Here is a 23,258-nt window from a genome sequence, read left to right as displayed (position 1 = left end):
GCAAGAGATAGTAGTTGTTAAGAATAGATGTGTATGTCTGCAACCTAATTTCAGGTTGTGTTAGAAAGAAAGGAGTATGGATGTTGTTCCAGAAAATATGGTGTTCTGATTTAACTGATCAAAACCAGAACATTTGAAGTGTCTATAGGCATAGTTAGCTTCCAAGAAGTCATTTCAGTAGAAGACTGGAAATAAATTAGAATTTACCTAGAGCACTGTCTGTTGAAGTGATTGGAAACATACGACTACTGATAGAGAACGTTTTTTTTTTTTCACCGGCTGGAATCCTTGGCTATATCAGGCAGTTTTCTTCACAAACTGTTTAAACTAGGCAAAAGATACCTTTGAAGAAGATACCCAAGACTGATTTAAAACAGCAAATGGTGTTTATGGGGTATCTTACTGCTTCAGAACTCACTCTGGAAAAGATGCAGTTCCAGAAATTCCTTCGGCTTTGAATTTGCCCAGCTGAGCCGGTGTACCAGATATGAGAGGGAAGAAATGATGGGGATGGAAGCAGAAGTCAGGAAATAATTAGATTATGTGCTATCTTACCTCAGTGTGACAAAAACATAATCTGTATTTCAGTCACTCTTAGGGCAGCACTGTTTTTAGGGATACATCTAGTGTAGGAGCACAGGAGAAGCAATACCTGTCCCAAATTCAAAGGGAAAAGAGACCTTTTAGTACTTTTTTTAATAAGTCATAAGAAAGAAAGGAGGGTACTCTATTAATATACATTCATAAATGTTGGCATATTGCTTGAAATTAATGTATCTATCGGGTACAGTTGTATTATAAGGAAGTATCAATGAATATATTGCTGTAAAAGGGTCTTAAGGAGAACACTCTTCACTTCCTCCCTTTCTCCTCCACGTCTAAAACACCCTCATTTCCAGGGAGTAGCAGGGATCTCACTGACACAGCTTAGGGGAAAACTAACCTAAAGCTGTGCACTTTCTCCTACTGGGCACTGCTCAGCAGGGGAGGTTGTTCTCAGCTCTGACCAGTAGTAAAGGGGGTGGAAGGAGGTCTCCTACATCAGAAGGTGACAAGCAGGCATTTACATAGGCTTCTCTTCCCTGCCGCCTCTCCGCTCTCCAGCAAGCGTGGGTTTATTTTAGCATTGGCCTTCTGAAGTGGGATTATTTTTCCCTTGAATAGGTCGGGCTGGGACAGCACCCAGGATCCATGGCCTTCCATAGCTGGGGTGACTCTGGAAGCCAGAGATACCTACTAAGTAGACAGGGCCTCTAAGTGCTGGGCCTGTGCCCAGTGTCAGAGGAGTATCCTGGAATAACCTTCCTGATAAACAGCAAAGCCAGCCCTATGGAAGGGTCTTTTAACCCGAACCAGGTGATAGTACTGCCCTCTGCTGTTGGAATTCCAGAAAAATTGAAAAAGGCGACGTTAAAATTCCACAAAATATTCACAAAAATGTGATTAGGAAAGCCTCAGCATGTGAATACGTGAATTATTTCATCTTCTCATTTCACAGAGTGCTTCAGCCAGTTGGAACTCACCCACATCTCTTCGCTAGCACTTAAATTTGTAGCAACAGAATACAGCTAATAATTTTATTCTTTTTTTAGCAGGCAGAGTTTTCACAGCTTTGCAAAGCAACTTGTGCCCCAGAAATCATACTGTCTGGCATGATGTTTGTATTTTAGTGTGCACAACAGATGCAGAGGAAGAAATTTCTATCAGTAAATTAGACTTTTGTAACTGATATTTTTCTTATTATTACATAGAATTGTTGAATCCCTTACTTACTAGCACTTGAGATAAAGTTGTGTAGAAAGCTACAGTCTTCCAGGATGACTCTTGTTTGAGTAATGGGTGCACAGAGGTGCCTGGGACTTTTTTCCCATAGCTAATCTGTGAATCGTTGTGGAAGCAAAACGGAAGTAATGTGATATTTCCATCAGAACTGGAGGGAAATGCCATCAAGGGGCATTTCCTAGTCCTAATGCCATGCAACCTTGCCAGACTTGGAGCATGGGTAGCCCTGAACCCTTGCACAACTGCAGATATCCCTGGCAGCTTTTAAGAGCTGTGCTTGAGGCTCTGGCACATAACAGCTGCATCTAGGCTGATTTCAGGACCCTGTTGAAACAAATGGGCTTGTGGTATGTGATTCAGGGAGATCACTGCTTCACTTCCCAAAATATGTTATAATATTAAACCTTGATTCTCATCTTAGTGTTTGCCTCAGTCACACTGTCCATACTCTGGGGGTTTCTGATTTAGCTAAAGAAGCTCGATTCTCAGTATGGCTTAAGGAGCACAACTGGTGGCTCCCTTTCAAAGAAAATTCTCAATTTCTGACCAGTACCTAAAAATTGTAAAAAATATAAAATTGTTGTATTCTGCATTCAGCCCCTGGTAGTAATAACTGTAAATAAAGGCAGAACAGATCAATAACCCTGTGACCCTACTTTAAAAAAAAAAAAAAAAAAAAAGTAACTCTAATCATTAATCCTGTCTGCAATTTAAGAACTTGCTGTACAGAGTACAGATGTTTGTGGTAACCTGTTTATGCAACCAGGTCATGAATGTTAAAATAAGTCAAATTTTCTATCAAAATACATGTATGTGTGAGCTAATTAATGATTTCTTGAAGTGTGATTTCACTTTAGGAAGTGTCTTTAACAGTGTAGCTGTGAGGTTCTTCACTGGCTCCCCCTGCCTTCTGGTGAATCTTTTTAACATTCAGAACTGCAGCTTCAAATGTCTTTTCCAGATGAGGCGTTTTGTTATTGTGTTACAGACAATAATCAGGCCAGAAGTCTGGGCCAGTCTGGGAAAAGATACTGAACCAGTAAAAGTTCCCATTTAACTTTCCTTTTCATTTCATTACCTTCATTTCCCAGGTTCCCAAAGCATAAGAGAGAGGAAAGAGACTATACTGTTGGCTGGCTGGGATGCTGATCTGCACAAACTATATTTGCACCTCAGCCAGGATGGCAGGAGGACCAGGTTGACTAGAACAATGGTCATGATTGCCACATAGGCCAGGTCTTCCCTTTCTTTTTCCCTTTCCCCTTCCCCCCTTTTTTTGTTTTGTTTTGTTTTGTTTTGTTTTGTTTTGTTTGTTTTTGTTTTCTTACTATGAGTTGCTCTACAGACCCTCATCTATCTTCAATCCTTTACAGGAACAGACAAACCACAGGCAGAGTGGTCGATAGAGAAATCCTCAGTCCCTATCTATTACCTTTACATTCCTCCTGCAACATGAAGCTGACAGATAACTGGCTTAAAGAGCCAGGTGGAAATATTTCTTGTGGAAGAGAATCCTTGACAACTTAGAAACCTTGGCATCTGGCTACGCAGATGGGTGGGTATTCTGCCGAATTCTGCCCAAGTCACAAGAAACACCAGCCATTGGGCCCCAGAAAGCTGCCTGCTCTGTTTGCAGAATGCTGCCACTGCCCTACAGTTGGGGTTTAGCACGGCTAGAAAACATTTGTGTGGATATCACATGATATATTTATTGCTGATCTTCTGATCTGGAGACTGGGGGCTTTCTCAGTGCAATAGTCTTTATTCTGGAGGAGTTCTAGTCACAGGGGACTGGTTCAGAAGTAAATGTTTAGTTTGAAACATGTCAGTGAAGCATCCTAAGTGATTCACTGCAGTACTGGGTTGTATGAGATCTCTGATATGTTGTTTATTTAAAGTGGTATTTTTGTAAGCACCATTAAGTCTTCTGCCATTCTTGCTCAGTGCAGAGTATTCTGTGGGCTGGAGCTGTGTAATGGGAGGGAGAAGGGAGATAATTTTCCACTTACCATGTAGGGTAGGCAACATATTTGAAATGGAGTTAGACACTTTCTCCAAGTGATGGTATCTCTGGTTAAAATAGGTCAATCCTTTTACTAACCTAGGGCTCATTTGCTTTCAAGGTGTATGAAATTGTGACTTTTTAGTGTTATTTTGTCTTTTATTTTTTCTCAGAAAAAATGACAAGTTGAAGAGAGGTGATTAGTCAGCAAGAGCTTCAGGCAGCAACAGCGTGCAGGTGAGAATGATTTTCTTTATTCAGAACTATCTACCAGTGGGGACATAGAATTTTAGCTTCCTAGCAATGTTTCTTCAAGCACCCTTTTTCACAGTGCCTGCAGCTGAATTCATTCAAGGCATACATGTTGTGTTTCTGTATAAGGGAAACTATGTGAAGTAACAAGATGATTTAAGGGGCAGGGAAATAATGAATTTTCTAGTTCATTTTTCCTTTACAAACTGCAGCTGGATAATGCTCTGCCACCTCCCCATCCCCAGTATCTCCAACATACTTATTGTTCTGAAGACTGCAAACCTGACAAGTTTTTCATTATTCTTAGAGTGCCTGTTCTTGTGTATCCTGGTCAGTCATGTTAGAGATTCTTAGCCTCCACCCAGAACAGTTAGGTGAGATGGTACTTATGTGGTATCTGTAGCTTCAAATTGTATAGGCGACCAAGTGTCCTGTATCTTTATGGGGAATATTGCACAACTGCTTGGATTTATTCCCATTTCAGTCAGAGCAGTGACAAAGAGCAGTAGAGCAGTTCAACTCTGCTACTAAATAAGCAACATCTTGGTTCTCACCAATAGCTATAATTTATGTAGTGTTAGGGGGATGGTTGGACTTGATGATCTTAAAGGTCTTCTCCAGCCTAAATGATTCTATGATTCTATGATCCCTGCTTCTTTCTACCTCACTTTTCTTTTGGGCATTCTTAAAGGGACCCATTCTCTTATAACAGTAGATCAAAGTATTTGTATAAATGGCTGTAAGATACATGATCTCCGTGCAGAAGCAGATGACTCGATGCGTTACCACCCAAAAACACCTCTGGGTTCTGGATTGCTTTCTCAGCCGTCAGCTCATTCAGTTTAAAGACAGGTGAGTGCTCACTAATTCTTATCTCATCTTTGTGATCTAGAGAAATATTCTGAGGGAGAAAAGAAGTTTCTACCATCTTTGAAGCCACCAACACTGAACACAATGCTCCTTTCCGGAAATGAAAAGATTTGGTGGAAAGCTAAGTCTATGTGTTTGAGTCCCAGTGGGCACAGCAAAACTATTCTCTTAACTGCCCAGTCAGGAACAGCAGCGTAAAACAAAGCAACACGGTAACAACACTCTGAGCTACAGCTTCACCTTGTCTTGTAGGTGCAATTTCAGCACCTTGTTTCATTATCAACAGAGCAAAAGACTGAACTGTCAGCTCTGAACTGCTGGTGAATATCTGCTATAAAAATCTAATTGGACAGGTGGAGTTGAGGGTTGATCCCAGCCAGCAGCTGAGCACCCACACAGCCACTCACGCCCCCCTAGGTGAGGCAGGAGATAATACAAAGAGAAAAAGCAAGAAAATTTGTGGGTTGAGATAAAGACAGTTTTATAAGTGAAGGACAGAGAAAAAATACAAAGTGGTGCAAAGGCAATCACTCACCACCTCCCACAAGCAGACTGATGCTTAGCCAGTCTCCAAGCAACAGCTCCAGTGACTACCTAGGGAAACACTGCACCCCACCCCCAGGTTTTATTGCTGAGCGTGACATTTTATGGTATGGAATATCCCTTTGGCCAGTTTGGGTCAGCTGTCCTGGCTGTGCCTTTCTTCCCTCCTAAATTCTTGCCCCTCCAAGTCTATTTGCTGGAGGGGGGGAGATGATAGGGTAAAGAAAAATAAAAAGCCTTGATGCTGTACAAGCACTGTTCAGCAATAACCAAAAAGTTGGTGTCTTATCAGTGTTTCAGTCACAGATCCAAAACACAGTAGCATATGGGCTGCTCTGAAGACGGTTGTCTCAGTTTCAATCAGACCCAGTACAACAAAGCTGCTTGACATTAATGTGTAGTGGATCTGAAACTGAGGGTACAGTTTCATAGTTGGCATAAAGATCTTGGTGTCTCAATGGCAGCTCTCAGTTCCTTCTCCTTCCAGTCACATGTTCCCCACCTCCTCTCAAGTCAGCACTAGCAGTCATGCAGCGCTGCAAAACACGAGTTTTCAGCACGTCCTCAACAGGGAGTTGAAGCTGTTACGTAGGCATGAGCATGAGAATGTCTGGCTGGGGCCAAGGAAAATGACAGAAGTGACCTTTCTGGAATAGAGGTGTCAGTTTGTGACATAGCTGGGTGTGACATAGTTGTACTGTGCTTGTACTTCAGCATTCTTATATACCCCTCATTAATCTCTTCCACCTCCACTCACTTCCTTCTGAATGACTGCTATCAGCATGTGGTCTGTAACTCCTACTTTAGCTTTAGAGCAACTAGGTTGAGAAAACTGTATATGGAAGAAAAGTATGCAGTGGTTTGGTTCTCTGAAGATATGATTCATGAATCTCTCATTGACACTTAACTAGAAAAAGGACTTCATATTTAATGTATGCTACAGAACTGCATGTAAAAGCTGATCCTGTATTTCAATGTAATATGGATTGGGGAGATTAGTTTTTCACTTTGCATTTTTCCTTACTCCCTATCTATATAGGTCTTGAGAATGTGATTTGTAGTGTACAATATTTTGCAACTTCTTTGTAATTATTTCTGATGCGTGTAAATGAGGAAGTGGAAAGGTTTCCATTGGAGGTTTGCCTTCTGAAAAAATGAAATGGTATTTTTGGAATATCGTTGCCACTAGATGGCAGGGCGCACTTTAGATAAAGGAACATCAAACAAGCTGTATTCAGCACTAATTTACTCTCAGTCTGGCAAATCTGTCATTAAGATTATCGAAAGTTTGGCTGGAGTGAATAGAGGGTGGAGTAGTGGATAGAACTGTAATTATATTATGACCCTTTGACAGCAGTGGCGTGCAGTTTTAAATTTTCTCCAGTACAATATATACCTTAATTGAATTCCACAGAGCTTGCCATAATAAGATAATAAAGACAAGCTGTGCTTTAACTGCAATTAAACTGCAAGTCAGTGTTGGTGAATTTGTTAATGAAATCTCTGCCTCTTGTACACGTGCCACACTTGCTGTGCCAAGTTCTGAAGTAGTCAGGCTGTCCTTGAAGTTAATTGCAGAGGATACTGGCTCAAGTGATGTCCTTGGAATCTGGCATAAAATAGTTTGGACTGGCAGTTTGCTGCAGGTGGCAGATCCAGGTAGCATCTAAAAGAGTTTAAACATCTGATTATCACCCTTTCACATCAGTTTTGTCTTATTGTAACCCTACTAATTTCAACTGAATGAAATTTTTGTAATGATGCTGAGAAGCAGGATGCTTGGTTCAGCTACAGTTGTTATAGTCTTCTGCGTACTGCGATGACAAAGTTATGTCTGTTTACTGATCCAAAATACATAGGTCCATCTGGACAAAATGGGTGTAATGCCCCTCTATTCTCACATGGAACATTACACATTGGCAAGTGGAAATGACTGCACTAAGATCAGGTCTGTATCACTGAGCCTGTGAGCTAATGAGAGTCTAAGGTAAAAGATGTACCAAACTGGACGCATCATTTAAAAATCATAGAATCATAGAATGGTTTGGGTTGGAAGGGAACTTAAAGCCCACCCAGTCCCACCCCCTGCCATGGGCAGGGACACCTCCCACCACACCAGGCTGCCCAAAGCCCCATCCAGCCTGGCCTTGAAAACCTCCAGGGGCATCCACAGCTTCTCTGGGCAGCCTGTGCCAGTGCCTCACCACTCTCTAGTAAAGAATTTCTTCCTTATATCTAATTTAAATCTCCCCTCTTTCAATTTAAAGCCATTCCCCCTTGTCCTATTGCTACACCCCCTGACCAAGAGTCCCTCTCCAGCTTTCCTGATGGCTCCCTTTAGGTACTGGAAGGCCACTATAAGGTGTCCCCAGAGCCTTCTCTTCTCCAGGCTGAACAAAAACATCTCCCTCATCAGCCTGTCCTCACAGGAGAGGTGCTCCAGCCCTCTGAGCACCCTTGTACCCCTCCACTGGACCCACTCCAGCAGATCTATGACCTTATGTCGGGCACCCAGAGCAGAATGCAGGGCTCCAGGTGGTGCCTCATGAGAGCAGAGCTGAGGGAGAAAATCCCCTCCCTTGCCCTGCAGCTCACACTTCTTTTGATGCAGCCCAGGATGCGGTTGGCTTTCTGGGCTGCAAGCACACATTGCTGTCTCTTGTTCCTTGAGCTGGCAGCCAACACCCCCAGGGCCCTCTCCTCAGGGCTGCTCTCAATCCGTTCTCTACCCAGCCTGTGTTTGTGCTTGGGATTGCCCTGACCCAAATGCAGGACTTTGCACTTGGCCTTGTTGAACCCAATGAGGTTTGCACAAGCCCACCTCTCAAGCCTGTCCAGGTCCCTCTGGATGGCTTCCCTTTCCTCCAGCGTGTATGATGAGGAGTTAAGATTGAACTTATTTGCTCTTTTTTATTTTATTTTTTATTTTTCTGGAATAGTTTTTATACTTAATTACACACACACACAAAAAAAAAAAAAAGAGTAAAAATTCATTAATTTTTTTCAAAATTTGTTTGTCTGTAAAAGGAATGTGGTTGAAATTATTGGAAGTGGTGTAAGTTTGATGGAACAAATACTTTGTGAGCTTCTAAGAGGGGCATTGTTCAATAAATTACCTTATATAAAAGACTTTTTGGAATGGGGTGTGATGGGACACATTATGCATTTTGTTATCACATTTTGAGAAGCAACTTACTTGCAGTATTTACCACTGGCTAAGCTTTGTAGCAAATAACACTGCTTAATTCAGTTGGATCATGACACAGATCCTTGGACTTTAATAATGAAATACAAGAAAATTGTGCCCAGCATTGCCAACACTAAGCTTGGGAATTATTTAAGTTTGTTTTCAGCTGGAGAGGGCATCTGCTTGCCTAGTCTGTTATGCTAGGATATAGCTGCCTGCATTGCACGTTCTGTGCCTCATATGCTTCTTGGTTTATACTTAGTTCTCTTATCTGCCTTACTCGCCTGCATGTAAAGGCAGATTTTAGAGTAGAGTGGTCAGATTTGAACTGGGCTTTAACATGTATTTTTCCAGGGTATCAGACATGAGGTATCTTGTGCTTCAGCAGAAGGTCCTGTATTTTTAGCATCCTTGTGGGCATGAGGGAGCAGCTGCAGCGTACAGATCCCAGCTGTGAGGAGAGCAAGCAGCCCTGGGCAGGGCTGGCAAAACTGCAGCTGGTTCCCTGCTTCTTGCTGAGAGAGCTTGGTAAAACTGCCCAATGAAAATGAATTGAGGAGCTGCAGCTTTGGACCATGTAATGTAAAACTTCTGGTTTGTGCTAGCAAAACTATTTCCAAGTTAGTTATGGCATTTTTTATTATTATTTTTATTTTTTTTTTTTTTTTATCTTTTTCCCAAGGGAAAACATCCTGTGCGAATGGAAAGCTATTCTTTCTACATCATTACTTTTATTTATTTATTTATTTATTTTGTAATAAAGGTTCTCCTTTTCTACACGTACCATCAGAATGGCTTCCTTTTGCTGTGTTTGGTTCTAACTTCAGAAATGTGTCCTAACATCTCCAGCTGTTGTTCAGGGTTGGGAAACAGTAGCTCCCATACCCTCCAGGTACCAAACACTGCAGTTCTTGCATTGGGAAACTGCTTCTGAAATATGTCCTTTTCAGCAAGGAATAATCTTTTATTGTCTCTGGTAGCTTCTTGCCCAGCCTGGATTTTTCGCCCATGGTTTATAGGTGTGGCAGTGTTCCTAGGATCAGTCAAAGCAGTTCACACCCTCCATTGCAGGTAATGTTGACAGTCCTGAGGAAAAGGGCTGGGTTTTGCATTATCCTCCTTCACGGGTCTTATAGAGGTGATGGCTGGCTGCTGTCAGAGCAGTAGTGAGGAGATGGAGCTGAGGCCTTGTGTTTCCCATAATAACTGTACAATTTCCAGGGTGAGTCATCTATTGGCATTTGGTCAACTGACTGACTTCTTGGGGCAGGTGCTATGGAAGCCCAGGAGCTGAGAAATGCTTGCAGCAGCAGATCCTTACAATGTTATTGCAGATATCTGTTTTAACATGAAAGGACATCTAATAGTCACACATATTTTATTTTTTTTCCATTTTCATTTGCTCCCAGTTCCTGGCCTTTCCACTACCTGTTCAGCAGCAAGGGAGACTGCTGCTGTGGAATACAGACAGGTGGTGACAGCCTGCAGCATTTTAACCACTGCTTTGTTTAGACATCCTCTGAGTGGGACGGTTAGAGTACTACAGGAAACATATGCTAGCATTGAAATAGCTTTGCCTGATGCACAGACTTGAGATCTGAGAGATCGCTTTAGCAAGGGCAGAAAGATATTGGGCTAAAGGGGTAGTTAAAGACTCATGGCATGAGAGTTTATGAGATCTGGTTTCATTTCCTAGTGTTGTGTGACTGGACAATCTGTTCTGTCTGCAGCAGGCAGAAGTCAATGACTGTAAAACCCATGAGTTTGTGAAGGACATAGGTACTAGGGGATAACAAAAGGTCATGTAACCATCTGGACATACTGAACATTCTGATTTCCATATCTAAGGGCTGGATCAACATAATCTAAGATACAGAAAGGAAGGATACACAGTTCCAAAAAGTAGTGGACAAAAAACACGTGTTGTTAGCTCTTTGATAACACACATTTTTGACACAGTAAAGACTCAGTATATATGACACAGATCTGGTAGTCTTCAATTTACCCCAAAACACTGTGGTGTGTGCAAGCCCCCTCCCCAGATTCTGATGGGTACTTAGCTGAATGTTAGACCTCTTTTCTATAGGGAAACAAAAAGGAGCCAGGCACACGTGGTACTACCTTTCCTTTTTGTGCTGCTGTTACAGAGTGAATTTTTCTTGCTTTGATTATGTTTAAATAGTAAAATTTACAAGAGACTTTGGGGCCAAATTTTAGAAGGTGATTAGCTGCCTTCCAGCCATTGGGTGGAGGCCAGGCTCTCAATAGCCTCTAGTGTAAGCCAGTGTCCATGGTAGTTTGTTGCCTACCAGTAGGGTCTGAATGGCAGGGGACAGAAAGAGCCAGGAGAGCTTGGTAGGGTTGTCCAGGTATTGGGTTAAGCCCTATCTTGCTGCCTGTGCATCTTTCTCATTGACACTTTACTTGTTCAGCATTCTAAACTTAGTTTTTACCTGTTAGGTTGCTTCTTCAAAAAAACTGCCTGCCAGGTGTAGACTGGTGATGTACGTCTGCTGAATCCCTTGGGAGTGACAAAGGGATCGAAGGGCCAAGTAGGCACCGACACTGCAGATGTGGTCACACAGGCACCTGTAGTGTTTGTGCCATGAGTGGTGGAAAAAGGGTAGGTTTTCTGGAGAGGACTGGAAACTGTGATTTATGCCAATAAAACTATTTTAGACTCTTCTTGAAGTTTGTTGTTAAATTCCCTTTTCATATTTATTTAAGTACTCACCCAGATTTTGTTGTTGTTGCTTACTTTAAAAATGCTAAAGAGAATCCTTCTGATTCCTTTGCTCTTTGATTCAGTAATGTTGCTATCACAGGTAAGATACCTGGTGATTGCTTGTAAAATGCACAAAATTTGCTGAGGAGGAACCATATTTTATAAGCAAATGCAGCATGTAGAGAATTAGTGCTCTGCATGCCAGAGCACTAATTCTGGAAACCAATTTCCAGAATTAGCTCCACATTTTTCACACAAATTTTTGCACATAGGAGCTGTGCAGCCGTGTACCTCACAGCTGCCTGCTATTTCTCAGCAATTGCATATACCTCTGCCTGGCCTTGTTCCCTGGACAGATCTGAGGTCACACTGCTGGAATAATCCCCTTAGTTTATCCTTCTGGCTATATTGTGCCCTGTTTGAAAATTCCTCCCACTTACTTCTCTGTACAATCAGATCAGTATATACATCTCTTGCTTCAAGTGCCCAGCACAGTTTTAGGCTTGCTTATCCCTCTGACCTGGTCTACTATCTTATTTGTCTTGCCATTTCTGCTTCTGCAGCATGCCCTTCCTCTCTGCTTGCTCTCTGTGCTTCTTCCCAATTGCCTTTGTGCAGAGATTGTGCTGTTTGCATCTTTTCTCTCTTCTGCTAACGACTTCTTAAAAACTTGCTGTTACCTTGGCAGCCAGGAGTGGTGTCTTTATAGGTGATTAAAAGACTCTTCAATAACTCTCTGAAGAAGTTGCTGGATTTCCCAATGTGCCTAGTCTTCCTCTCTGTCCCTTTGATTTAAGATGGGAGATGCTTTTATCTGAGGATCTTGGAGATGTTAAACATATGATAAAATGGAAATAACAATTTCCCAATCTGCATGTGCAAATGTAGGTACTGGTACAACAAACCACATGTGGCTTTTTGCAGGTGCTCCCTTTGCCAGGGTTCTGGGCTTCTTGCCAAAGCATTTTCTCTCAACCTCACTGTTAACCAGTCCCTTGCGTTTTGCATCAGCTTCTGTCTAAATAGGCTTAGCCCTCCAGTTAATAGATATCTTTTTCTCAAGTCCTGCCCATTGCACCTGCCTTTGAAAATGTGCCCTGGAGAACTCAGTGATTCATCTGTTGTGTGCTGTTGCTGTTTGATTAAATCATTGCTTAGTTTCAGGTGGCTGCATTTGCGTGCTGGAGCACTTGATCCTCCTGTTTACTGCCTTTGTATATCTTGGATATGTTTGTAAAGCTTGAGGGGGAAGTTCAGAATGAAAAGTATAATATCAGCGTTTGGGATAACAAATGGTATAGGCCATACACACTCTTCATTCAATGCTTTTTCTGTTTCCACATCAGTGAGCACGAAGGATGTAATGTAGTCACAGCATGTTTCCAGAAATCCTGAGATCAGTAATGTAAAATAGGTCTTTGGAATTTTAATAATGGAAGAAATGTCAGTATGCAAAGTTGGTGCAGCGTTGTTCCTCCCTTCCCCCATTTTACTCCCTTAGATCACTCTGTATTTTCTGACTTTGCAGATACGACATAAGGTGGAGATGAGGCACCCTTCAGAACCCTGCATTGATTCCCTCTGTTCCAACAGGATTCACCACCCCACAAAATAAATGTACACAGGCATACTTTAGAGCAGACCTTCAGGATCAGCTCCCAGCTCCCTGGATATGCCTTGGGAGCTTGGGATGCTTCAACATTGCAATGACTTTGACATCTCCTAGGAGGGACTGTGGCACCCAGAGATCATTGGGTTCTTTCCAGACAGCTGCTTTTCCCCAGCCAGGTTCAGGAAGGAGTTGTGTGCAATCAACAACACTACAGTCAAAACAGTCTGAAGGGCGTTTAGTACTACCAGAGACGAAAAGTGAAGCATTCAAGAAAGCGTGATTCTGACCCACCCTCCTGATTGAAATGACATTATTTAGCTCATTAAATGGTACTGGTATTTTTCTCATAAAATACACTTGTAGACGGTCGGGTATATGGCTGATGTTTATGCAGTGCTTCCATGTGTATGAAGTCCCTCTTGGCAGTAGACTGTTGAATAGCTTTCTTGAGCAATGAACTTAGCCAAACCTTTTTTTTTTTTTTTTCTTTTTTTTTTTTCCAGCAGCCTCTACACGTGTCTTGATATGGAGAGCAGGTTGAGACATTCCTATGAAAGCAATGACATGAAATGCCCAATGCCACAGTGGCATGGTTCATTCCGTGTTAGTGAACTGCTTATCTGCCTCAGGCTGCCAGCCAACAACAAGTTGTCAGCCTCTCCATGTTAAATGAAGTAAGCAGTTATTCAGAGCTATACTGAACCTATAGAGTTGGGAAATATCCTCAGTAACAAGGTGTGATAAGGTTGGGTTCAGTACCAAGAAAATCCTTACATATTTTCCTATCGATTTTTGTTTTCATTTGGTTACCAGAAGTAGTGAAGATTTTTCTCCCTCCTTTTACATTTCTTGGTCATTCCTTCTTTTACATCTTCTTGGTCAAACAAACAAACAAAAACATATATATATTTTTTTCCATACAAACACATACATGGAACAATCAGAGCACCCATCTTTTGCTATGGAGACAGAAAAATAATATAAGCCAGAGCCCAGAGAGAAGTCTTCCTAATCAGTGACTAGAAGGTTATTTATTTGCAGCTAAAGGTACTGGAGTGATCTGTGTGTGAATTTCTATCTGCCTCTGAGATTTACAAAAACAGCAAATGATATGACTAGAAGTGGGGCCTCCCTTCAGTAGTTTTACTCTATGAGAGGACCAAATGGATAAGATCAATTTCTTAGATTATTTTATTATTCTTTAGATCACTGCAATTCTTTAACGGCAGAACAATGTTACAATGTTCAAAGAGCTTAATTTTGCTTTTTGATCAGATAGTTGTTTTGCTGCTCTCCTGCCTATCTGAAGATAGTCATATAGAATATAAAAATAAACAACAAACATTTTCTTTCCCCCAGATACATGTATTTGCTATGAAAACACATACATGTTGTATTAAGTGGTGTTCTTTTTCTTCCTCAGATCTCATGTGTTATTTTACGTAGAATCTATGTGTGACTATGCACAAAGATATGATATAATAATAAACAGTAATAAATCTATCTGTTTTAGTTGCAGATCTACAAGTTGGCCAGTTTACCCAGCTTTGGTTCTCAGCAGAGTACCAAGCTGCTTGTGCCTTACATACAGCCTTTATTCCTTTCTGGAATGGCGTCCCCTGATGCTAACGATGGAGACAAGGATTTGGAAATAGCAACAAAAAAAAATGAGATTTAATTTCATTGATCATGTAAGTGAACAGATTTTGTCCATTGATCACATATGGAAATAGGTAATCTTCAAATGATCTGTGCAATGTTGTTTAACCCCCGCTGTTGTTTAACAGTTACAGATTCCTGAGAATTTGTTCTTACTGGAACTCCCCAGCCAAGTTAGGTTTTCTATTCTTCGTGGGGAAAAAATGCTGCATGTTTACTTTGTTTATGCGTTAAGCTTCTGTAAATGCACGTGTCTAAATGAGAAGTGAATGTAGATAAGCAAAGTTGAAAGGCAGTAAAATAAGTACTGTCAGCTGAGGGCAAACGAAAAAGCAGCTGTATCTGCCCTCCTCAGCACACTTCCTAAGACATAAAGCAGGGTAAATGAGTCATTTGCCAAGCTCCAAACCTGGGAGTCAGAAATCTCGAGGGAGCTGCTATGCAGTTACAGACGCATGGCACTCTAACAGAACTTTTTCTTGAGTTAAATGAAATGGGAATGCATGATGATGAAACCAAAGCAACAAATAAATACTACCTTTTGTGAACCCTTTCACCGCCTTGCTGAGAAGAAAATATATCCCACCAAAAGTGAGCTGAGTTTTATCAGCTTTGCAAAATGATGAATGAATGCCTTGTTCTTTATTATTGCTTAAGTCATTCCTGTTTATGCCAGTATCTCAAGGATTATGTTTTGATTGTTCTGGAGAGGTGAAAACACTTTCTTGCTGATGAATAAACACCGCCACTTTTAAATATTTGTATGCAAAATGTCTTTAAAGCCTTTATGAAATGCTTTCCAAAAGCACTAAGAAGCTGTTTCCCCGAAAAGACAGTTTTTCTCTACATTTTCTTTCATGCTAAACAGTCCAAATGAAAAGCCTTTCAGAGTTAACTAGTTTAAGCAATACCAGTGTTTTAGTGTAATGAATAACTTTTTATAGAGGACAATTGCACACAGTTCAATATGCTAGTATTTCTATTTCTGTGCCTCACCAATGCCAGGACTCTAGGGTAGAATTTCTTTCTTTGAGAATGCTGAGGCGATCAAAACCCTGATTAACCTCTGATATTCACGTGGTGCTCTTGATGTGGAGGACCGAAGCAGTAACAAAGAGTTAATGGCAGCCATATGCTCGGGGTATTGTGGGTACTGTTGACCCAAATGTGAACTCCGCCAGCCAGTGCTGCTAACTGCTGTTTGTTTCAGGTTTGGTGTGGAGATTACTGATGAAGAGTTTGAGCTGCTACTTGACAGAATCCCCCTTGATGAAGATGGAAATGTCACATACCCCCGGTTCGTGGCCAGGTTTGATTCCTGGTATGCAGCATATGCATTTTATTCCTCATTTAGGAGTAGAATTATTTTTAATCTAAGAAGCTCACATTACATTTCCAAACTGATTCTCATTTCTTAAATATGCTCCTTTATGACATATTTCTTGCATGCAGTATGCTGACTACATTTAAAATTAGCTGATGTTATGGGTATATATTGTTTATAACTTAGTTTCTTTTTAAATGTTTTGCATGTTTTAGAAGACTTCAAGGGTATGTAGCATACCTCCATGGCTTTCTGTAGGCTGGGAAATATAAAAGACTTCTAAATAAAAGCTAATTATTAAAAAAAATAATAAAAAAATATTAAATTTACTTAATACTGCTCTAATAACTTGAAGCATTTACAGACCCTATATGTAATCTGAAATACTTTTGAAATGGTAATATTGGTTAATAGAAGCTCTACTCAGCCTCCAAGGCCCAGATACGCATTAGAGTTTAATTAAAATAAAGGAACATTGGGCTAGATAGAGGTAGTTTATCACTTTCTGGAAATGAGGACTCTTTTCCCCAGACTGGCATGCCAATAGCAGAGTAGAAGCCAGTGACGTTGCTGAGGTGAGTGCAAGTCTCTTGTAGAATCTGGGACCGGAGAAATCCATTCCACCCATAAGTTATGGGGAAATAAATTCCGACACTTGCATGGACACATACATTTTAGGTTGCTTGAAGGAACTGTGAACATTGCTTAGCAGGCAAGGGTATATCTAGTTTGCATACACACTTGAAGGGTTCCTGCACTTCAGGTAACAATCCAATTAAACATTGCAAAGGTAATACAACTGCTTCTATCTTCCTGTCCCATTAATTGCTTTTCTACTTTCAATCTCCTCCTCTGTCCTTGTCTTCTTGCTTCAGGAAGCTTTGGGGTTAAATTCAGTTGTCCACGTGTTTAAACATAGGGCTGTCAGATATGACACAGGACTCATGAGGTGAATATGCCCTTCTGGAATGGTATCCCATAGGCAATCTCCAAGAGTGTCACAAATGACCTTTGAATGTCTTTGGGTGGGCTCCTGTTTCTCGCATACTTTTACTGCCAAGGCCTCCTCCCCAGTTCTTTCTTTTATAGTCCTCTGATTGGGTTGCAGCTATCTTGGATTTAGTTGTGCTTGAATTTCTGTGGTGTCAGCTCCAGGAATATGCCCAGTTCTTCTGTGGTAAGGATGTAAATAGGGGACATAAAGATGATCTAGCAAACCTGACCAACCTTTGAGAAGCCAAAAGCTTCAGAAATAAAAGATACAGAGAGGAACAATACTGCACCTCCTTCTTCCTCTCACTGTGCATTCTGCTGCAATAACTCTCCTCTATGCTTCTTGTCTTTCTCACACACACATTACTTCAGGTCCCATGTCAAAGTACATTCTGAAATGAAGAGAAGCTGATGTTCCTAAAAGATGCATCTTTGCAGGAGTGTCTTACCTTTATGCATCAATTTGTAGGTTAAGATGTACCTGGAGACCACATTTATTTCAGTTTCTAATAGCTGTTTTCTTGGGTTTGCTTACAGTTAAAGCAACATATTTTCCGCCCAAATGAGCTGCATTTAGCACAGGATGTACTTACTGTCTGTCACTCTTCTTGAAGTATATCTGTAAGAATACGCACAGATACACATACCCCTTTAGGAGACCTATCACTGAACCCGTATTTCAATAGTAAGAAGCTATGCTATGTAATACTCTTCAAACTGCCAGGAAGACCTCAGGAATTTTCTCTGGTAGTTAGCATGCAGGCTCGTGTCTGGCATTCTTTTGGCCAGGGGGCTAAACAGAACACCATGATTTGTAGAGACATGTGGGAAGCCTAATTTTTACTAACCTAGCTCTGCCAACTTCAGGCGCTTTGCAATGCTGGGTGAGTTGGGAGCACTCACTGTGTGACATCTACCAGAGAACCACAGAACCAAAAACAACATACAGGGCTTTGCTGTTGAGTTTCAAAAGTCAGTTAAAACACTTGGCCCAGGTACATTAAACAGTGAAGGAAGGAATCTACACTAATCGGCAGGTTAAAGACACTTGTTATAAATAGGAGTGCACTGGGTGGAAACCCTGGATGGGTAGCATACATTTGCCATGGAAAGTGCAAAAAAAAGCTCATGGGATTATGAAGGCTCTTTTTCCACAGGTCAGCCAGGGACCTACAGACATGCGCAGCCTCATATCTTCCCACAAAAAAATGATGGGACCTGAGAAGTTGAGCTGCCATCTGTTGCCACCTCTTGCCAGATCTCTTACAAAGAGATCTCCACTTTCCACAACCTCCACAGATCTGAATGGTTGACTTCACAAGTTGAGTTTTGTATGGATCAAGTCTTGTATAACTCCTGTACAATCAGATGCTACCAAAAATAGAATTAGATTAGACTTGTGGCCACCAGCAACATTGAAGCTTCTTTACCAGAAGATCCCAACATACCAACATTGTCAGGCTGAAAGGTAGATGATATATATGAAAAAGAGGATGAATATTATAAGGAGGAGTGGTCTGTCTTGTTGCAGGTAAAAGAACTGTTAGATTAGAAACCCAGAATAAGATTGGTGTGAGGAGACAACTAGAGAGAATAAAACATGATTGTGCAGTGATGAAGTGCTTTCTCTGCAGACAGTTTTTGAACTTATCAGTCTCTTTTCCAAGTCATCCTTCAGCATGCCCTAAATATAGCAATTTCAAAGATGATTATCATGTCTACATTTGTTGCTTAGAAATAATTACTATTTATACAGAAATCATTATACCTTCCATGGCACAATTCCGTATTTGAAAAGGATCCAAGCAAGTAATTATATATGCTTATTGGCAATATTGTTGCTCAAGTTGAGTGGGAGAGAGTGCATAGGCCCCACAGCATAACTTAGGTAATAGGTCTGTATTTCCTTCATGGTGAGAACGGGGGACTGGTTTCACTTTCATCACCCACCCCCCACAATGTCTTTTCACCTATAAAACCAGATGTTGCTTTCAAGTTTTGTCCCAGATTCTCTCCTGTATATCATGGGTTGGCCCCAGCCAGCAGCCAAACTCCCACCAGCTGCTTGCTCATTTTGGAACTTTCTTGCTTGTTTTCTCTTAGGGCAGGAAAAAGCTTGCTGCTTCATTCTTTTCATAGAATCACAGAATCACTGCGGTTGGAAAAGACCTCCAAGATCATCTGGTTCAAGCATTGCCCTACTGCCAATGTCACCCACTAAACCATGTCCCTAAGCACCAGGTCATACCTGTTCATCTTTAAATAACTTCTGTGAAACAGGAAGTTAAAAGAAGCATTTAGGAAAATCTAAGATCATTAATATTGCAATGAAGACATTTCATTTACTGAAATAACATTTTAGTTGGGCATTCAGTTTTCTAAAATTTAGATGTATTATTTATCTTTGAATAAGGTGTCACTTTGCTTGGAAAAGAACATTCTAAAAGATCCAAGTTTGGCTGAAGAATGACTGTGCATTGGCAGGTGATGGCTTCCCCTTTCATACAGCCATCCATTTCCTTCATCCCTCCCTCGTTATCCAGTCAGGTAGGTTTGGTACAAGCCATAAAGATACAGAATGAGCCCCAGGAGACTCAGCAACTGAACTATCCCATCTCACAGATATTAACGAGAGAAGAAAATTTGCACTGAGTGTAAGCAAAAGATAGTTTATGAGTCTGAAGGAATATAATCAATAAGGATTATGTGGAAGCCTTTGTCCTTAATCGTGGATGGACTGTACGGAGGTTTGGTGAAGAATGGTAAAATATATCTTCCTTTGTTATAATGGCATTTTATACCAACAGGAATGGTAAGTGGATTAATAAAGACACAAGTAATTAAGAATCTGCTATACATATATAAGTGAATAAGTGAGACAAAATTTATAAGGAAAGGTAATAGTTTATACATTAATATATATGTGCAATTTATATATTGGAACATTAGAAAAGAATTAACTTGTGCTCAAAGTTGGTTTTGTTTTCTCCAACTGCATTGGTTGACCTAATCCAAGATATCCATAAACCATGCCACTGTTACCCTAATGCTGCAATACATGTGCATCTGATACTAATCGTGCACACTGTAGACTTTATTAGCTATGCTATAACAGTATTTACTGCTCATAGACTCCAAGAGGAGGAAGATACCCTGGAAAGTAAATATATCAGTAGCTAGCTTACTATGAGGGTGACAGAGCACAGGAACAGGTTGCCCAGAAAGGCTGTGGAGTCTCCTTCTCTGAAGATATTCAACCCCCCCCCCCGGATGTGATCCTCTGCAACATGCTCTAGGTGACCTGCTTCTTGGCAGGGGGGTTGGACTGGATGATCTCCAGAGGTCCCTTCCAACCTCGGCCATTCTGTGATTCTTGGCTCCTACTGCCCAATCTGCAAGTTGTTGACTGCAGTGATAGCGTGCTGCTTGCATGCACAAGATGGAAGGAAGATAATATGGCAGAATCAAGGCACTGGTTGCAATGTTCCTGCCTCTGACTTCTTTCCCTGCACAGTATATTAACAGGGGTATAGCCTGTGGTTCAGGTTTCTTGATTTACATTTAAAAATGACACTTTGGATTCCTTGCCTCTTACAGTGGTGCTTTCTTGCTACTGTTGCCTTGTGAGTGGCACAGCTGGAACTGATTCAGTATTTGAAGGAAGATTTGTTCATTGCTCGTATAGTATGTGCAGTGATAAATTACGTACACCAATTATGTAGGATAGGGTTTGAGAAGTGCTCAGCATTGACGCTGATGACAGTAAAAACTGTGGTTAAACCCCTTCTAGCTGTTATTTTTTCAAATCAAGCAGCTAAATAAGAAATTCTTTTGAAAATCTGAAGTAATTTGCCTTAGCTTTTTTGTTGGTGTTGTTATTATTATTATTCACATACTATAAAAAGAGGAAATCAGAGTGCTAAAATACCATGTGAGCTATACCCAGCTGATTGCTTCATTAGTCACTCTGACATCAAGTCACTCTGGTGAAAAGCAGGAGCCAGATAGCTCTGCAGAATAGGATTTTTTTGCCTCGCAGATGAGCTTTTTAAAGGTTGTATGATGTTGTTTTGCTGATGCTGATTGAGAAGTTATAGCATCACCCATAGACCCCAGTGATTTAGGCATGGTTCAAACATACAAGGGAATTCTAATCTGTACTCCAGAGCATAGGCATGTTAGCTAAGCCCTGGTAGTTTGCTGTATCATTTGGCAAGTTCCATTGGTAGCTACAGCCTATGCTAGATTTCAGAAACTGTGACAACAGGCAGGAATGATGAAGGATGAATGTCAGCCTTCAATGTCCTACCTGAGAAGAAGCTAAGCGAGAGGTTAGCTACAAGTTAAAACACTCCCATCCTTCCAAAACCTCATGTGTTCTTGAATCTCTTACCCTCTAAAAATAACCCTCTTTTCTCCATTGTCTCCCCAAATCCAAATTAAATGTAGGAGGTGAGTGTACTGGTCTTCAGACTGCCAATCATCACACCTAGATTTCTCTTTCCTGCCCCGCTGTCAGGCACAACCCCCTGCTGCCTGTGGTGTTAATGCCTGAAGTAACTAGGAAAATAAAACTAACATTCACATTTTTAAGGAAAAGGTACAGCATTGAAGAGGCTTTCAGGGTAGGGCATAACTGCATTACCTGAGTGTTTCCTAGGCTCCCAACCTTAGATGCTATTGTGCTGGGGAAACTTGGTGTGCTAGCTCTAAGGAACAGCACGGAGTGTAGAGTGGAGTGGAGACACCACGGCTAGGCTCTGTAATCAGGTGGGGCCTCAATTGTTCTTGTGCACAAAGCTGCACTTTTTGCCACCCTGAGCCAAAGACCTGTCATGTTTTGACAAATGCTGTACCCTAGTGTACTTTTTGCTCATTATAATATCATTATAATACCAAAACACACCTCCATCCCAAAAGCTACCCTCCTCCAAGGTGCGACCACCCCTCACTGAGCATGCACCCTGAATTTCTCGGAGCCTATTACTTTAAACGGAGATGGGAAAACTTTACACCAATCATAACTAAGATATGCTTGACTAGAGCCACTCAAGCTCCACCTAAAAGATAGAAAATAATATAAATTGGCCCAAGAGAGAGGGGATGTTAGGGAAGATACCACCATCAGGGGAGATACCATCCTGAGGAAATACAACATCCTTAGGACCTCCTGACTCCTGGGGTCAGTCGACGGGCTGAGCCTCTCTTCCCCCCCCATTGGGATGCCTTTGGGTGAGATCTGAATACTTGCTTATAAATCTCTATAGAGTCTTTAATCCTTTTAATGTGTTTATTTCTAGGCTGTGCACCTGTGACACCTGTAACACCTGTAACATCTATAACATCTATAACATCTATAACACCTGTAACATCTGTAACACCTACAACACCTATAACACCTGTAACATCTGTAACACCTATAACACCTGTGTATTTCATGCATACTAGCTTGCTTTTGCAGACAGTCCCTATCACCGGCAATCCAAAAGAACCTGATTATCTGTTGCTGTAATAAACCATACTTGATTGCATTGTGATAACTCTCATTAAGTGCAATGAGGGTGAGGGTGGTTATCTGTCATAGTTCAGTGTTCTGAATCCAACCAGACCCCCAGACGGTTAATGCGTTTTTGGTGAATGTCCAACTGGTTCAATACCCTGAATCCGACCGGGCCCGTAACAGTTAATCAGCTACACCCCTTAACATGACATTGCCATACCAGTGGGTTGCTTTTTCCTTCTGCACTTTTGGCTGGGCCCGTAGGTCAGACAGCTACAATACAGCTTCATTTTCTTTCTTGGTTTTCTAGCTTTAGGCTCCTTTTTTCCCCTCATTGCCTGCCAACAGGCTTGGAAAAATAAATAGCATAATCAAAGTGTTAAGTTGAAAAAGGAAGAAAGAATGAAATACTTCTTTTCAGATATGATTTAAATGCTGCAAAATTTTGATAGGGCAGAAAAAGTCTGGCAGAAAGCCAGACAGCAAGGAGGCTCTCATACTCAAAGGAAACAGAGCTAGAGGGAGAAAAAGAGGAAAATGCTTGCTGATGTGGAGAACAGAGAGGTAGGCAGAAAGACTGGGTGAATGAAATGGGTCAGAGCAACACTGTGTTACAGTCCAGGAAGAGTTCCTATTAGAGCCTGAAAGCTGAGACATTTGAGAATGAAGCTGGTATGCTTTGCTCTCAGTCTGAACAGCAGCTCGCTCAGTTAGCTCACACATGCCACATCCAGGTCCATCCCTAAGCTGCACAAGGCTTTCCATCAGTGTGAGAAGTGCAGCCAGACAGCCTGTGCTCATCTAGGCTG

At 41.3% G+C, this 23,258-nt stretch overlaps 1 protein-coding gene across 6 annotated transcripts in view; it reads left to right on the top strand.

The window, feature by feature from the left end:
- The first annotated feature begins 2,915 nt into the window (after positions 1–2,915).
- LOC311436734 (uncharacterized protein) overlaps positions 2,916–23,258 on the top strand; it is a 29,382-nt gene continuing 9,039 nt past the window's right edge. For all 6 annotated transcript variants that reach the window (XR_014693064.1, XR_014693065.1, XR_014693066.1 and 3 more), the window contains exons 1-6: positions 2,916–3,018; positions 3,156–3,337; positions 3,958–4,021; positions 4,749–4,888; positions 14,487–14,664; positions 15,843–15,953. Coding sequence is in view for 1 of the 6 variants with exons in the window: in XM_084519200.1 (XP_084375326.1) it covers positions 14,663–14,664; positions 15,843–15,953 (113 nt within the window). In the remaining 5 variants the exon portion in view is untranslated. The remainder of the gene's footprint in view (positions 3,019–3,155; positions 3,338–3,957; positions 4,022–4,748; positions 4,889–14,486; positions 14,665–15,842; positions 15,954–23,258) is intronic.

Source organism: Aythya ferina (genome assembly GCF_964211825.1).
Source record: "Aythya ferina genome assembly, chromosome: 4".
Classification (NCBI taxonomy): domain Eukaryota; kingdom Metazoa; phylum Chordata; class Aves; order Anseriformes; family Anatidae; genus Aythya; species Aythya ferina.
The sequence above is the reverse complement of the archived record's forward strand: the minus strand, read 5'-3'. Positions and strand labels throughout refer to the sequence as shown.